At 42.7% G+C, this 17,997-nt stretch overlaps 1 protein-coding gene across 1 annotated transcript; it reads left to right on the top strand.

Annotated features, from left to right (window-relative positions):
• Positions 1 to 8,173: 8,173 nt before the first annotated feature.
• On the top strand, positions 8,174 to 13,780 carry LOC308056801 (uncharacterized protein; the record flags this gene model as incomplete). Its single annotated transcript, XM_080372641.1, has 2 exons — positions 8,174 to 10,496; positions 10,530 to 13,780. Exon 2 carries the CDS (start codon positions 12,287 to 12,289, stop codon positions 13,778 to 13,780), a length of 1,494 nt encoding a protein of 497 aa, XP_080228767.1. The 5' UTR covers positions 8,174 to 10,496; positions 10,530 to 12,286.
• Positions 13,781 to 17,997: the final 4,217 nt, after the last annotated feature.

The raw sequence follows: 17,997 nt of genomic DNA on the forward strand, positions 1-17,997 counted from the left end.
TATATCAAGGGTGGTGGGAAGAGAACTAGGAAATTCACTCAGACTCTCAATTTGTGTTGTCCAAACCCACCTCATGGAAGTTTTCCAGCAGTAAGTTGCAAGACCAATTAATTTTTTTGCAATGATGGGCTTGTCAGTCATAAATGACTTGCAAATTTCTCAGGGAATTAGTAGGTGATCTTGTTGTCTTCCTCAGTCTGCCCCTCTAAGAAAACCTTGTGTGCAGAATCATAGGTAACAGGGTTTCCATGAGGTCAAATGGAAAGAAGTAAATGCTGTCTGATATCAACAACTCCAACACCCCTGCAAGACTGTTAACACAAAAGAGTGGATATTTTTTCATCCTCTTCCAGGGAAATTCCAAAAGAGATTGTAAGACCTGCAATTTTGCCTTCTAGTAAGTGCTAAAAATACAGTAAAGGACTTTTTGTAAAATTAAACTTTCACCTCTGACCTACATATTTATTTTTCTCTTCTTAATGACCAATTACACAAGCAAAATGACATGTATTTGCTAATGCTTTTTTCCCTTAAATGGTTTCATAGCATGCTCAGATTCAATTCCCCAGTTATGCTTTAACATCGTTGGACATATTTTTTGTTATGCTATAATGCTGCTGAATTATTTTGTTTTATACACTTAGCAGTTTCCAAAGATTTCCGAACAAAGTAACTCTTTTTACAAGAATTGGCAGATGAACCATGAAATAATTTTGGCAAAGGGAACTTTCTTTTAACTGACTAAACATAAAATATATATTCAGTTCAGTATGTTGGAAATTTTTACTACAGAACACTGAAAATTTCTTAATTTGGGGTTTAAAATTAAAGCAGACCAAATTGGATTATTGTTGGACAATTTATACAATATAATATTTTCATTCATTCTGCTCTGTGACAGAGTAGCAGAAGACCTCCACTGTGTCTTAAGAGTAAAATAACTTTAAAAGTATTGAATATGTTTCAATCTAAACACAGTAAAATCTTGGTACCACTGAACTCAATGGCTATATTACTTTTAACTGCACTAGGGCCAGGATTTCACTTGATTTTTTCCCGAATAAAATGTTTACTTAGGTTCTTGTGTATCATTCCAAAGCAAATCCTGAATATCTCTTATGCCTCCTCTACCTTTCTGCTAAATTAGATGTATTTTCTCATAAACCATTTCACTAGAAAGTCACAACGCAATTCCAATCTCCTGTGTTTGAAAGTGACTATGGATTTTAGCTGCTTTGATTTGAGTACACAAACAGGTCATGTTTTCAGAAAATTTCAGTTCCTCACTCTGAGAAAGCCATGTTTCTCAAAAGGTAAGGTAACTGAAAAGGGGTGGCAGGTGCAGAAGTGGCAAGGAAAATAAAGATACTGTATCTAGGCAAATATATATTTAGTGGTACACAGCACAGTTAGAAAGGGAAAACCTGTATTTAAACTGGATCAGGAAAAAAAGTTGATGCATATCAATGAGAACAAGTAAAGGAATTACTACAGTATGAACAATTTTTAGATTAGCCTGGAAAAACAGTGAAAAATATGTTCTTTTGCATTGATGGCAGATGTGACTTAACTGGATTTTTCCAACTGTAACATCTGTGACTCATTGTCTGAAATCAAAGTACGGAAAAGGCTTAGAAAGAACTGATGTCTAGTCAAAGGAATTAACAGTTCCTTTTCTTAAGGATTACATTTTCCAAAAGTAATTCATACCTTTTTCTACTACTACAGCCTAGCTAATGTTTCAAAAACATCTTTGTTGGATTGTATAGCTTTTTCACATCATAAATGTGAAATATTGCAGTTCTTGTTTATCTGCATTTTTTAACTAAATCAAGTTCCTTGTTAGGTCTGTATGCAAATTTTAATCCAATGAGCTAAACATTTTTCAAGAGAGAGTGTGTTTTCTTACCAGTATAATGGTTATTGCTATGCAATAAAATAATAGTAGTAATAACTTGACATTTCAAAAAGGAATTGATGAGGTGATAAAGTATTTAATTAGGTAGGGATCAGATACAGGTCAAGATGTGATAGCAACTCTAAAAGATAATTAAAATAATTTATAAGTGAAATAATCCCTTCAAAAATGGTGATTATGGTAAACACATATTTCTTAAATAGAACTATAACTCAAACACACGGGGACAAGAGATAGCTAAACTTCTACCTGACATTTTCATTTATTATTATTATCAAACAGCAAGTTTTCAATAGTGGCTGAAGTCAGACCCAGAGCAAACCATAATGGCTGTATATGCATTTTTATATGTTATAAAAAGAAAACTTGTAATCCAATTATATGAAACTTCATTCTTTAAGCTTTTACTTATAACAATAGTGATAAGCTGTAATAAATCAAAGATTTGATGAAATGGCGATGGAGAGAAAAGTAAACCTCTAACATCTAAAGAAAGCCAATCAATAATATAACTATCTTGATCCTTTTTAGTAGGGACTGGGAGTATGATTCCTGGTTCTTCATCCCAGTGACTCCTGCAGCATCAGCACCAGATACATATTTTAGTTACATGATTTAGTTTTAGATAGTCCGGTGAGGAGCAGGGAATTGGCGTCAATGATCCTTACAGGTACCTTCCATGTCAAAAGATTCTATGATTTTATGATATTGCTGGCAATGGTAAACCCACATACAGCTGAGCCTATGTTCCTAAGTAGGCACACACATGGTTTGTGTAGCTATAGATAAGTGCATGAATCCCTTGACGATTATCTAACCAATGGGTCTTTGATTGTACCGGTAAGACAGCAATCCGATCAGCACTATTCCCTACGTTGCAGGTGTTGCTTAGTTTTTATGCATAAGGATTTCTGAGGCAGAGGAGGTTTGTTAAGGAAATAAGCAACTAGGACCAAGACAGACTACAGAACTGCACAAACATAGGGCTCAAGGAGCTTCAAGGAATATACCTGTTTTTTCTCTTTCCCCCCAAAATAACATCCTGACAGATCCTTATCTAAAGTGCTCTTAAAAGTTTGCGGCAATGGAGACTTCACAGCCTTCACAAGTGATCTGGTCCAGTGCTTCTTAACCCTTTCTGTGAGTTTTCCACAACGTCCAGTTCTAATTTTTCTTGCTGTTCTTGGAGTCTATTACTTCTCATCTTAACCCTTTTGAAGACAATAATTGTCTTATTCTTTGCAGTAATACTTTGTGTACATGAAGATTCTTATCTGTATTATTCCTTAGTCTTTTCTTTTTTTAGGTTAATTAACCTCAATTTTCTCAGTCTTTCTCATAGGTCCTGTGTTTGATGACCTCCTTCTCATGATCCTATTCTGGATTCTCTACCATTGGTTGGATTTTGCTTCATGTTCTTCTTGAAGGTAACGTCCACAACAGAAAACCTGGAGGCTTAATAGTGCATTATCTTGTAAGCTGTTCTCCTGTTGTTTATATGTCCCAATATGCTTTTTTTTCCAACAGCATGATCTTGTTAACTGATGATCAACTGGTAATCTATTACAAGACACAGGTGACACCCAGGCAGGACTGTTGTGAGCCAGATGCTGTTCATCATGCAATTGTGCAATTGAGCCTTCTTGTCTGGGTAGTATCTTGCATTTGCTGTTGAATATTGTCCATTCACTTGCATATCCTTTCTCCAGCTTTGCCACCATCATTTTGAATTTCAACCTGTCTTCCACTTTACAAACAGTCTCATTCAGCTCCAAATTGTCTGCAAATTTAATAAACACATTATTACAGTTTCATAATTTTAATGGAAATATTTAACAGATGAAACTAAATGCGGGCTACTGCAAAATCCCACTTAGTCGAGCTTTTGCTTAGCGATGAAGAACTGTTGAGTCACTGCAAGATATTGTCATACTACTGCTTTTGTACCCCTATTTTAGCAATTCCATCTTGATCACACTTCCCTAGCCTACTACGCATCTATCAGGTGGCACAGAAGACCCTTAGAGTAGTCAAGATTTATACCATCTATTTTTTATTCTCTGCCCCACAGCCTGTTCCCCTGTAGTAGAGCAAGATAACATATTGTGTTCATGATGAACTCCTGTTTGTTCTCATCTGTCTCCTCACTAGCTTTCAAGTGTTTTCATATAGGTTGATCCATAACATTTCAGTTTGCCTCCCATTTTGAAAGAAGCAATGGTTCTTTTTTTTCCCAGAGCATTATCCTATTTTTTAGGAACAGCTACTGCAATATCTGAGATAGCTTTGCATGATTATTTAAGCAAGAATCTCACAAATCCTCACTTTGGATTTGTAAGAATCCAAACCTTAAATTCATTGTTCTATGCCAATTTGAAAGAATACAGCTCACTGAAGTATTCTTATGCTGTCCTGTACAGGTATTGTCTTGGCCACATGCTTGCATTAACTTTGTTAGAGAATGCCAATCCAAAAATATTAAACCTTTAGATTTTGTGCGCATTATCTATCATTACTTCCTCCTTTCTGTCCTGTAGCAGAGCAACAATTACCTTCTCTGTCTTACAGTGCTGATGTGCAGATATACTACATGTTCCTGTTGATGTATCTGGCTCATTTTCTACTTCAGACTTTTATATGTGCTTACATAACTGAACCTAGTTTCCACCTTCAGTATGTTTTGCTTATGCTTGGTGCCAGTGAAAACCATTATTAAGCAAATTGCTCCCTTCCTACATTCCCCTGTTTTGTCTCCTTAATATTACTACTTTGCCAGTTCTCCTAAACCTTCTACTTCTATGGCTTGTCTTCCTGATCTTGATTTTTTTTCAGTCTGGTAATCTAATTTTGCATTGCTCCATCTCTTTTTAAAAGTGATCAGCTCTCATATCATGTCCACTCTGATCTACTATACTTTGCACTCTCAATTTTCTCAAACTCATTGGTTAGAATCCAACTTTAAAGACTTTCACTATTTGCATACTTTGATGTCTGCATCAAAACATTGTTATTAACTCATTCCAAGAACTTGCTGAGCAATCTGCATACTGTCCTATACCATCCCCAAAGTCACACCAAATTTCTGCAGAATATAGTTGAAGTTACCTCTGTTAACTATAGAAGATGTTTCTCCCGTGAAAAACCAAATAAAGATAATCATGTAGTCCGTGATCCAACATGTACACACACGTGCACACACCCCGCCCCCTCCATGCAGTTTATTTGGAAGGTTAGAAGTAGAAATATTCTTCCCATGTTTGGAACTATTTTTGTTATTTCCATACTATCAGCCCTTCAAGCTGGATGGTAAGGGAACATAAATAAGAGAGCTTTTGCTGTGCCTAAAAAGCGTAGAGGTTATTTGAGCTTGCTTCCTTCCTGTGACATTTTGGATGCAAAAGGGAGAGTCCAGCACAAAGTTTACCAAACAAACGCCTTAGATCTCAGTGCATACCATAGCCTTGGTAACAACAGCATGAGACAGAATATTTGGTACATTGTACATTCATAGGTCTGATCCACATGCTTTAATAATGGCATATGAAACTAGACCAGTTGGCTTTCCTAACAACTTTGTAATTTACACAATGTAAATAATGAGATGATAGACCCTATGATTATTTTCTTAACTATACATCTTATTTTGTTCAGTAAGGCATGAATTTAACCTGGGGTCTGAAAGACTAATCAGTGAGCAAAGCCCTTTAATTAAAATGTACTCTTTTTTATAATGTAGTTTTAATGTTCCTTAAATCTTTAGCTGGTGATTGAAATGTTTTTTTGGTAATAATATATGCTATTTTATCTAGTTTTCTTCTTCTCTAGAAACATCTGTGAAACAGAAGGGATGAGACTTTCTCTTAAAAATTGTGGGAACACATAAAATATACAGTACACTTCCTGTTATAGAAGGCTATTTATTAGTCTAAATACTTGTGCAATATTTGGCAAATGATCAAAACTAGTTTCTCCTGATGTGTTTACAATGTTCTAAATTAAAAGCAAAGCCCATTTTCAAGTGACATTTGTCATACAAACTGAAATGTTTCTCTCATGCTGCATGTGGTTGTACTTTCTGCTCAACAGGATAAGCTCCAAATGTTAAGTACAAAGTTTGCAACAAAGTTCTTGTGAGAATTAGACTTGCCATCTAGCAATTCTTCTTATAAGAACCAAAGGAGTCTTTCCCCCAGTGTAGGATTTTTTTTCTATGACTGTATGTTTACTTAACTTTCTGCCTGATACTGTACTTCATCAGCTACACTGAGAGAAATTCTTTCAATTTTGTTGCATATTCTGTTACTCTTTACCCTATTTTAATGTTCTTTCCCATAACCTTTGAGTGGTAAAATGGTCACAGACAAGAACAGAAGAGCTCCCATTTCTCTAGTGAATGCTTCAGAACTGTACAAAGGCATAAATTTAGCAGAAGTTTTGAACAGACACTGTCTTCTGCATCAATCTGTGAAAAAATAGCTTGGAGTGCTACAGAAAGGCACTTTCAGTGTTACAAAAATTACTCAGCACATATGCAAAACGTTTTCTTTTCAACTTGTGTTCAAAACCTGTTATACAAACCTATTTTTTAATTATCATTATTATTTCCTAAGGGATTTTGACAGGTTTTGAGAGAAAACTGGGTCAATTCATAATAGCAGCTTTTGAGTGTATTTCACCAATACGTATGTATTCAAAACCCATACAACACCTAACAAGTTGCAGAGGAAAAATGTGCTTGGGTCATATTTCATGTTATAAATAGGCAGATAGGTAAACACATACACTGTATCATTTCCAAGAAAAACACTTCATATTCCAGTAACCTGTCCCTTTTTTCATATCTCAGATTTAGCAATCTTTTTACTGAGTTGCAGACTTCCTTTGGACTTTTAGTCATCCTTGAATTTAAGTAAAAATTGTTGGCATCTGTAGTTTGGGTTTTTTTTCCCCCCTTATCTAAGTGCTTTAATAACCATGAATGATCTTGATTGAAATTCCAATGAGAGAATCTGCTGCAGTTCAGAAAAGACACCATTTGCCATATGCAGGCAACTGCCCTGTGGATATTTTAGGACTGTAGCTTCAACTGAATCAGAGATACTTGGAAAGAGAGTGAGTTAAATAAGTGCATGCAGTCTGAAAAAAAAAAAAAAAAGTCTGGTGTCCCAGCCCTCCAGTAGCTCTCTAAGAAACACATTTCACATTTTACTTCTTGTTGTAAAGGATTCAAGTGGCAACTAAAAGGTTTTTTACCTATCAAGTAACTGCAACATAATTAACTACAGTTTTGGAAGCCAAGCATTTTCAGAGATGGTGCAGAAAATATTTAACAAAGCTGAGGCAGACAATCCCAGAAAATAACACTGAAAGCTAGTTATTACATCATGTTCTGTAAAGAAAAACTTATAAATAATAAATACGGCCCAAGCTACCAACAGTTACATGGCAAAGAATACATTGTTGTTGCTTTGCCCTTTTACATTCTTCCCGTTGCCAGCACCCCTATTACATTGTACAAAAAGATTCTAGCATAACAAACTGGGATCCTCTTTGAAGGCTGGATCCAGTTTCCTTCATCTGATCTAAATATCGAGTGATACAGTATTGCCAGAAAATTTATGCCAAATTAAAGTCACAGTAAGGTAGTAGAATTGAGCTATCTCACTGCACAGGAGTCAGGAAAAAATTTAGATGGAAAGCAATCTGTGTATGCAAGAACAGACCATAATATTCAAACTGCTATTGAAAGACATAGTCTGGAGGACAGGAGTAAACAAGTAGGTCAAGTTTCTTTAGGTTCGATTCTAAATATTTCCATTTTAAAAAATTTAATTAGGATTACTTATTTATGCTTAGATAACCAGAAATGCTTTTTGAGGAGATACCGATAAATGCACAAAGATGCAGGTAACTTAAGAAAGAAATATTTCAAACTGAGCAAGGATGCTAAGGTCAAGAGAACTGGCCTTGGCTAGTCTGAGATTTTACTCAAGGGTTGCTCATGGGACTGAATTAATGACCCTGTAATTTCCTTATTTCAGTGGACAGCTTCAGCAGCTTATAGAAAATCTGAGCATCTGGAGTCTGAGCTAACTCCGACGGATGGGAAAATGAAATGGCTTCTACTAGATCATTACTAGTACTGAGGGAAGGTTTCTGAGATCTGCCCATGGGAATCAACAGGAGGGGAAAAAATATCTTAGTCAATGACTAGGGGACATGCAGTAATCGCTCATAAGCAGCAGCAGTGTATCTTAGGCCATTATCAGCCTGATACACTCCAATGATATTTTAGGAAAAAAAGTCGTTGCCCAGCCACTAATAAAGGCACGGTGTAGAGAGAGGACACTCTGGTATGGAGTCTATGATAGAGTCCCTCTGTAATCTCTTGAGGCCACACATGAACAGAAAGAGAGTATCTTCCTTAAGAAGCATTATCACATGAGTTTTATGTGAGCAGGATTATCAGGAGAAAAATAAACATTAACAAACACTGCAGACTCCCATGAAAGCAAGCTACTGACTGAAAACATCAGATTAGCAAGTGTCACATGGACAGATTGTAACAGATACTGATAAAATGGCTCCAGGAGGCTTTCAGGCTTTTCATACTACTCAAATTCATTATATCACATCCTACGTATAAAGTAATCTTCTGAGAGCCAGCTGACCTTTTTGTACAATCTGACATGCTACTTAACTGTTTATCACACCAAGCATGATCATAATACATAAAAGTGAGGAGTTTGTAGCCTTTTTTTAAGTTAGAGAAGTCAGTTTCCTTCTCAATCATAATCCTGTGCTTCTTAATAAAATGAGACATTTCTGTCATGTTTTAACCCCAGCTGGCAACTAAGTATCATGCGGCTTCACCCTCACTCCCTCCACCTCCCACAGTGGGATGGGAAGAATCAGAAAAAAGATAAAACTCATGGTTTGAGATAAGAACGATGTAATAATGGAAATAAAATACCATAACAACAAAATAATTATAAATCATACTAACAAAAACAACAACTGTAATGAAAAGGAGAGAAAGAAAGAGGAATAAAACACAAAAGGGAGAAACAAAAATACCAGTGATGCACAGCACACTTGCTCACCACCCACTGACTGATGCCCAGCCAGTCCCTGAGCAGTGATCAGCCTCTCCTGGCCAGTCCCTCCAATTTATACACTGAGACCAACGATCTATGTTATGGAATATCTGTTTGGCTAGCTTGGGTCAACTGTCCTGGCTCTGCTGCCTCCTGGCTTCTTGTGCACGTCCCCAGTGGCAGAGCATGGGAAACTGAAAAGTCCTTGACTTAGAGTAAGCACTGCTTTGGAACAGCTTAAATATCAGTGTGTTATCAACATTATTCTCATCCAAAACACAGCACAGTACCAGCTACTAAGAAGAAAATTAACTCTATTCCAGCCAAAACCAGGAAAACTTCTGACAAAATAGTGTGGTTTATAAAGAGTTGAGACTGCAGGTGAGTTATTGTTCCCTCTAAATGTCATCTACAGGCCACACTTTCATTCTTTCCATACCTGAAAAGACTAGTGTGTCGATACCACATAAACCACATACCAGGGACCCAGTACGAACATAGAAGGTACCATAGTGGACTCTCATATACAGTGCTTTCTTTTGAATTTCCGTGTATCTCTCACTGTATTGCTAGGATTTACAGTCAAAATTGTTAATCTAGAAATTTATGTACATTAATGCATAAACAAAAAGACTGTACCTCCCTTCCACACATGTTAACACTAGCACTGATGAGTTGTTCTATAGCCAGTTAAGAGAAATCTCTGGATTGGTAGCCCTAGTCCTTATGGGGCATTTCAATTTCCTAGACATCAACTGGGAATACCATACTGCTGTGACGAACAAGTCTGGGAAATTCCTGGAACTAGCTGAAAATAATTTCAGCACAAGCATTCAGTGAGTCAACAGGGAAAAGTGCCCTCCTAGACTTGTTATTTGTGAGTAGAGAAAGACTCATGGGAGATGTGACATAGCTGTCCTGGCCACAGTGATCGTGACATGGTTGAGTTCAAAATTTTCAATATGATGAGAAAAAAGTTCACTGGAGTTGTTACCCTCTATTTCAAGAGAGCAAACTTGAAGCTACTGAAGAAGCTACTTTGCAGTGTCCCCTGGGAATCTGCTTTTGAGGACTTACGGGTCCATAAGTGCTTGTCAGTTTTGAAGAATCACCATTTAAAAGGACAGGAGCAGGCCATTCTGTTGTGTCACAAGTCAAGCAAGCAGGGCAGAAGATGATCTTGGCTCAACAAGGAACTTCTCTAGGAACTGAGGAGGAGAGATTGGATGATGTCTAGAAGCAAGGTCAGGTTGCACAGGAAGATCACAGAGGTGTAGTTCACAAATGCAGGCAGATGGCATGGAAGGCCAAAGCTCAACTAGAGTTGAACCTGGCCAGTGGTGTGCTAAACAACAAGAAAGGATTTTTGAAGTATGTTAATACTTTAAACTTATGTTGTCCTACATCCAAGGAAAATACAGGACCCATACTTGTTGAAGGTAGTCCCCTGGAAAATAGGGGTGCAGGACTACAGACATTCAGTGCTTTGCCTCAGTCTTTCATACTAATGATAGACCCTGCACTGTATAGTCCTCCAAGTTGAGCAATCATCAGTGCAGGGACAGTGATTTTCCATTTGTGGACACAGAAATTGTCAAGGGCCAGCTGTATCAGCTGAATGTTTGCAAGTCCATGGGACCTGATGGGAACCATTGCAGAGTATTGCAGGAGCTAGTGGATGTAATGGAAAGACACCATTCAGTCATCTGCCAGAGATCTTGGGAGTCTGGGGAGGTCCCCGCTACCTGGAAGCTAGCCAAAGTTATTCTGGTTTACTAGAGTGGCAAAAGGGAAGATGAAGAAAACTACAAACTGAGTAGTCTGACCTCAGCACCTGGAAAAATGATGCAGGAGATCCTACTGGGTGCTACTGAAAGGCATTTCAATGACAATGCCAGCATCAGGCACAGGCAGCAAAAGTTCACAAAGGGAAAGCCCCTCTCACTAATCTGAGGTCCTTCTAAGAAAAGGTCACCCGCATAGTGGATGAAGGGGAGGCAGTGGATGTGTTTTTTAGGATTTTAGTAAGGCGTTTGATACTGTTATTCACAGCGTCTTTCTGGAAAAACTGTCAAACCATGAGACGAGCAGGTGCACGCTATGCTAGGTGAAGAATTGGCCTGCTGACGTTAGGAAGCATTTCTTTAATGAGAGGGTGGACAAACATTGCAACAGACTCCCAAGAGAGGTGGTTGATGCCACGTGCCTGTCAGTGCTTGGAAACGAGGCAGTTGGACAAGGCCTTTCATAATGGGCCTTAAGTTTTGGTCAGCTGTAGAGTAGTCAGGCAGCTGGACTAGATGATTGCTGCAGGTCCCTGACAATCGAGACTATTCTATCATATCCTAAATAAAGGTTTTTGAAAGCTGCTGAACCAAATGAAAGCTTGTGAAAGCTGTTGCGCCTTTGGAAACCTTCGCTGTATTTCCCACTGGGAATGCTTTCTCTTTCAAGACTTGAGCGACATCCCTTCCCAGGCTTGTGACAGCTGTGCTCTGGGTTGAGGCCACGCGGGTCTTGAAGATGTCCAGGCCCAGGGATCCCACAGCCTCTCCAGGCAACCCCCTCCAGTGCTTCATGATCCTCAGAAGCATTTTGGGGTTTCTTCCTTAGCTCCAGCCTGAAGCTCCCTAGTCTCAGGAGACACCGCTGCCTCTCACCCTCCCTCCAGGCAGTGCTGGGAAGAGCCTGTCCCATCCCCTCGATGCCTTCCCCGTGGGCACAGGGCTGTGCTGTGAGGTGCCCCGACGCCTTCCCTGCTCCATGCTGAGCCAGCCCCAGCCCCACAGACCCTCCTTGCCTCCCTGGAGCCCCTCCGGTTTGCCTGCCTGTCTCAGGGACCCCAAAGGGGACGCAGCGCCCAGATGAGGCCTGGTGGGTGCTGAGCAGCGGGGATCACCCTTGCACCTTCTGGCTAGGGCAGAAAGATGGCAGAAGAGCCCTATGGCCGGAGCCAGCCAAGCGCGGCCTTTGCTGCCTTCGATCCACCTGCGGGACGAACCGGGGGAGCCCAGAGGCTGGCCAGCGGTGCTGGGGTATGGGGACAGCCGGTGGGGCTTTGTCCTGCAGCCTCCGAGGGATGCACAAGGTGTTACTGAGAGAACCCTCTTGCCATATGAGCCTGCAGACGTCTGCCATGGCCAGAGTGACCGGACGGGGCCCTGGGAAGACGCAGCCATGGCCTCGGTGACTGGCGTGAAACAGCGATGCCGAGCACAAGACGGGAGATGGGGGACTGAGTGCCGCAGGCACGTGTGCTGGGGCTGCAGCGATGCGAGTGCTGGGGGCGAGGATGGCCTGTTGCCACGGCCCTGAGCAACGGGTTCTGATGTCACCTGGCGATGGAATGAGATGTCCCCAGCGATGGATTGTGACCTGGCGTCCCTGGCAGCCTATAAGCAGGTGCCGAGTGTCACCCAGCTGGTTCTTGCCCAGACTCCAGCTGAGCAGTCTGCGAGGTTGGGAGGGCAGAGCAAGACCTTGGTGCTGGTGTCGTGCTCAGGGAGCTGTTCCGTGCAGCTCTCGGTGCCCGACCCAGAGCCGTCGGAGGGTTTCCCCCGGCCCTGCCAGGTTCAGGCAGCCGGGGCACCCAGGAGGGGCGCTCGCAGCAGCAGAGGTGAGCTGGCGGGGGACACCTCGCCCTGGGGAGCGGGGAGGCTTTCCTTCTGGGGGGGCCTGGGCATGTCTTCCACCCCTCCTAGGGCCAGCCAGTGACCGTGGCCTCTCTTCCCTTTCTAGCGTGACACCCGCTGCTGCAGCGCCAGTGAGAGGGAGCTGCTCACCATCCCCGGCTCCCCCCAGCCCACCGCAGCACGTGGAGAGCATGGCCGCGGAGCTGGAGGAGCGCTGTCCCATCTGCCTGGACAGCTGCGAGGAACCCAGCTTCGTGATGACATGCCTCCACCGCTTCTGCTACCCGTGCATCCTGCGGTGGGCGCAGAGCAAGCCCGAGTGCCCCCTCTGCAAGAGGAGGGTCCTCTCCATCGTGCACTCGGTGCGAGCGGACGATGACTACAAGGAGCATGCCATCACACCACCTCTGACACCACCAGTCATCGTCTGCCAGGCAGGAGGAGCTCCCAGACACCCACCCCCCCCCCGTGACCTCCATCACCCTGGGGCACCCCAGTGGTGGGCTGCAGAAGGGGTGCTCAGGCGTCCTGTGGGCGGCCTCCAACCCCCGATCTGGTTGAATTCTTTCCGGCAGCAGCCAGGGCTCTTCCAGATCCTGCAGTCCTGGGTCCGTCAGGAGCTGGAGGAGACCTTTGGCAGCAGGGTGCAGGAGAGGGCTGCGGTGGAGGACGGGGCCATGGGCTGGCTGCCTGGGGGCTCCCTGCAAAACCGCACAGCGATGTTCATGCAACAGCGTGCACGTGTCGCTGCGCGGCGGCGCAGGGGGGAGGCCCGCAGACCACTGGGCTGGCAGGACGCCAGTCCTGCTGGGGGGCAGGAGGGCAGCCCCGCAGGTGTCCCCCAGCCTGCTGCCTCCCGAGGGGGGGCTCCTGCCCCTGGCCCAGCCCCCTCCAGCAGCCCTGGGAGACCCAGCTTAGATGAGCTCCCTGGCACCTCACCTGCTGCTGTTGGTGGGAGCCCCCCTGCTGCCCCTGTCACCACCCTCGCAGAGCAAGAAGAGCCCCAGGAGGAGCCACCCACCTCCAGCCAGGGCAGTGAACACTCCCCTGGGGGGCCACGGCGACCCCCAAAGAGGAGGGCTGGCAGCTCCAAGGCCTCGCCAGCCAACAAGAGGGCAGCACAGCCTCGGTGACTCTGGAGGGATGGACAAAGCAGGACCATGCCATCAGCTGGAGCATCCACCAGCCCCCAAGAGCTCCCAGCACCCCAAATCCAACTATCCAAATAAAATAAAAGCACGGAAACTCCAGAAAATCTCCTGGTGTTACTAATAGTGCAGGTGGTGTTGCTGTCCTTGCCCTTTATTGCTTTTTTCCTGGGAGGGGTGGGATGCTAGCTGAAGCTGAGGGGTCCTCCTATGTGTGCCAGCTACTACTTCACTCCTCCCCCCAAAGGCAAGTGCTGCCCACCTCCAGGCCTCCAGCTCTGCAGCTGGTGCCGGGGCAGATGTTTCCAGCCGGGGGCTCTCCAGGGCCACCCTGTGCCCCATCATCGCTCATCACCCCAGGCCCATCCTCCTCCTCACCGCAGACTCTGCCCCCACGTCCCGCGGCTCTGCTCCCCTACCAGCCTGCACTGCTGGCTGCAGCCTGGCCACGGCGGTGCCCAGATCCCTCCTCCTGCACGGAGTCACCACTTGGTGCTGCCTTCTGCGTCAGCCCGGGCTCCCAAGAACCTCAGCAAGGGGAAGCACCAAGTCCTGCACCTGGGGAGGGACAACGCCAGGCACCGGCACATGTGGCGAGCTGCCCCACTGGAGCGCAGCCCTGGAGAGGTGACCATGCTGCTGCCCTCCAGCACAGGATTTCTTGCCGCTCGGCCAGATCAAACCTTGGTGCTGGAGCTGCTTCTCCTCTGCTCGCAAAGGACCCCTCTTTGGCAGACGCTCAGCAGATGGATGCCAAGCGGCTGAGGACACTGGGTTCATCTAGTCTGGCAAAAAGGGGGCTGAGGGGCGACCACATTGCTCTCCACAGCTTCCTGAGCAGGGGAAGTGGAGAGGGTGGTGCTGATCTCGCTGGAACTCCAGCAACAGGACGTGTGGAACAGTCCAAAGCCGTGGCAGAGGAAACCTTCCTTTACTGCGAGGGTGGTCAGACGCTGTGACAGGCGCCCAAGAGAGGTGCTCGATGTGCCGTGCCTCTCAGAGCCTTAAGCAGAGTCATTTGCACAATGCCCCTCATAATGGGCTGTAACTTTTGGTCAGCCCATTGGTGATCTGGCATGGAGCGGTCAGGGAGTTGGACTAGGCGATTGTTGTAGGTCCGTGTCAACTGGAACTATTCCATTCTACTATCTTTCAATACCATCAAATCGGCATTGTCTGCTTCTCTCTAATTTTTGGTTTGTTTTTGTGGTTTTGCCATGGATGTAATGTGATGAAAAGAGCTAAAAATACTTTTTTTAATTAATGTCTTTATTCTTACAGAAAATGAGGAAACATACACTATTTGCAGCCCCATACTATATTGATAGGCCACATATGTTGTCTACCTGTTTTAATCTGTTATTCTCTCTTGTCCTATATAGTTCTGCTTATGTAAATATTTTTGCCATTTGCTTTTTCACGTTTTAAACAACCAGGCTTTTAAAAAACATGTGTGACCAAGACTTTTTTTGAGAATGGGAACTAAATACTTTATGCACATATATTGACTATTGATGTGGATAGTGTGGACTGTATTTTAAATATATGGTTTAAATGTATGTATTTTAAAGTCATGGTTCAGCCCCCGAGAGTTTATTATTTCACTTTCGTTCTCCTCTTAACTCCCTCTAGTATTTCTAAATCCTTAATGGGAACAAGTCCCAGAAAAAGGAATACTGTGTTCTGCTACAATAGCTCTCATTGCATTTTATCATATTTTCAGCTATTTTATATGATATTATGCTTTGGTATTTTCTGATTGCTATACAGACCATTAATATCCTGGCTTTCATGGATGCATAACAGAAATCCTGTGGAAATCCATGCAGTTGTCCTTAGTATATTTATATACAAAACTTGGAAGAGAATTTTTAGAAGTCCAAATTGTTAGAAAGAAATGTTTAGTATCACACCTTAGAAATGTAGACATAATGGATGCCAACTTTGGCACATACAGGTAATAGGGTAGACTGATCTTTTCACATACCTCAGTTATTAACTTAGGTGCCCATTCAGGCATTTGCACATCCGAGAATCTGAACAGCATGGAAAAGTGTAACAAGTGCTTGACGTGTTAGGTTGTGCGTCCATTTGTAGTAAGAACAAGGGACGATGGAGGAAAAATTGCCCATGTTATCTGAATGTCAGTAGTATTATATGGCTATTTAGCTTCCCCAGAACCTTTAGACTGATGCAGGCTTTCTCAGATCACATCTCTCTCAGATGGAGTGCAGTCAGGAAGGATGCTTGTGTGCAGGAGATTAAAACCCACATAGAATCATGGCAGAATTGCAGGCCCTGCATTTGGTCTCCTTGAGTGCTTCTGTTTATAATCCTGTGGAGCTCTATAGTGTTTAAGGAGGAGGAATTACCATAACTCCAGTCACAGCCATTGGGATTGCCACACAGATAGTAGCTGGTCAAATCATTAAAAACATAGATGCATTCCTGCTATTTTTTGGAGTCCTAAAACCAAATGTCTTCTGATGCTTTCCCTTTCAAGCAAATAAGTACTAGGCCTCTGCTCTGAGCTTTTGATCGTAATTCAGGGTCCTCTTAGAGCTGTCGTTAAATAAATAATAGTTGAATATCTGACTGCCTTCTCTTTTGTATGTGAGCAAGTTCCCTCTAACTCCATTGATATGAATGAAGTGACTCATATCACAGTGGTGTCACAAGGTAGTTAGCCTTAGAGATAGGAAAATCAGTAGGAGTTTATGCCTTGAGTGAACCGTAAAGTTTATGTCTTGGTAATGTTACTCATCTTGAGTCCCTTTTCACACACATAAAAAGTCTACTTTGTTAAGGAAAGTAGAATCTAACACAGAGTGAAAAGCCTTAGGATTTAGCCTTGTATTTTTAACTTGTAATTTGGCACTGTAATGGAACAGTATGTGCTACTTGTTCTTATGCAATAAATACCAAAAATTGTTTTGTTGTATTCTTCTTGTATTCTACCAAGCTTGTATTGTGCAATGAACTGTATTTTTGTAACAACATGGTGTTAATAAAGGCCATATTAATTGGCAGTTTTCTGCTAAATTCATTGTACATTACCTGTTTTCAACAGCATGTTTATGTACTAGCAAGTAGAAAAGATTTTTAGTAGTTGGTATTTTAATAAAACTTCGGAAATGTGTTTATGGTGCAATTTTACATTTCTGTTAAGTTCTACAGAAAATAAATGTTTTTAGTCTCATACACTGCTCACATGGACATAAGGGCCGTAATGAAAACATCCAAAATAATAAGACAATTAACCAGGAATTGTGTTACCTCTCTCCTATTCATGAGCAAGGGTATATTTGGCTGTACAGAATATTAATAAAATTTAAATATATCCCACACAATATTTAAGTTTTACAGAAGGCAGAAAGTTGAGGGGATGAAGAAAGTCATAATGTATGGACTTGGTATATGTATGGGCGTATCTGCATTCAATTTTTGTACCTATCAAAATATAGGTGTTGATAGAACAAGAGGATATATTACTGTGCTCGTACATAACTAAGGGCAGGTTTAAGAGGACCCAATACCCACACTTCACAGTGTTGATTAGCTGCCAGTTGATGTCACTAGGAAGAAACTTACCTTGCTAATCAAGCTATTTGCCGTGAACTTTTCTTACAACTTTCCATTAAGCCCTTCCTACTAAAGATTATCACAGGCCAGGTTTGGAACTAGCCAGACTAGTCTAGCATGGCCATTCCTGTGTTCCTGTGAAAAATGACTATTTATATCGGTAAGTCTCTGGAGCTCCCAGTTTCTGTGTGTGGCCCTTAACATTGCCCTTTGAAGGCACACTCTACATTCAGCTACTTTCTAATCACCCATGTTCCTTCACATGAAAAAGATTCCACTTCCAGCAAGTTTTATGTTTTGTCAGTTAGTTGCTGAGCTTACAAATGTTTCTCTAACTTGGAGGATGTGATACCAGTTTATATCCCCTTAGGTAAAGCCCATTATGTGTTCAAACCAACCTTCTGATCTCTAATGGACAGACTAGCAGACCAGTCAAGGGTATTCTCACGGAGGCTGATTCTGTTTTCTGCAGTAAGGGAAGGCAGGCTGGAAGGGCACAGCTATCTGATTCCCCAGCTCCCCTGGTCATACTCATGCGTAACTGCGTACCAGCTGAAAGCTGGAGCAGGGGAGCAGCGTCCCACTGCATTCTCTCCTTCTCCCCACTCAGAGTGACTCTC

Source organism: Falco punctatus, assembly GCF_963210335.1.
Source record: "Falco punctatus genome assembly, chromosome: Z".
NCBI classification, from domain to species: domain Eukaryota; kingdom Metazoa; phylum Chordata; class Aves; order Falconiformes; family Falconidae; genus Falco; species Falco punctatus.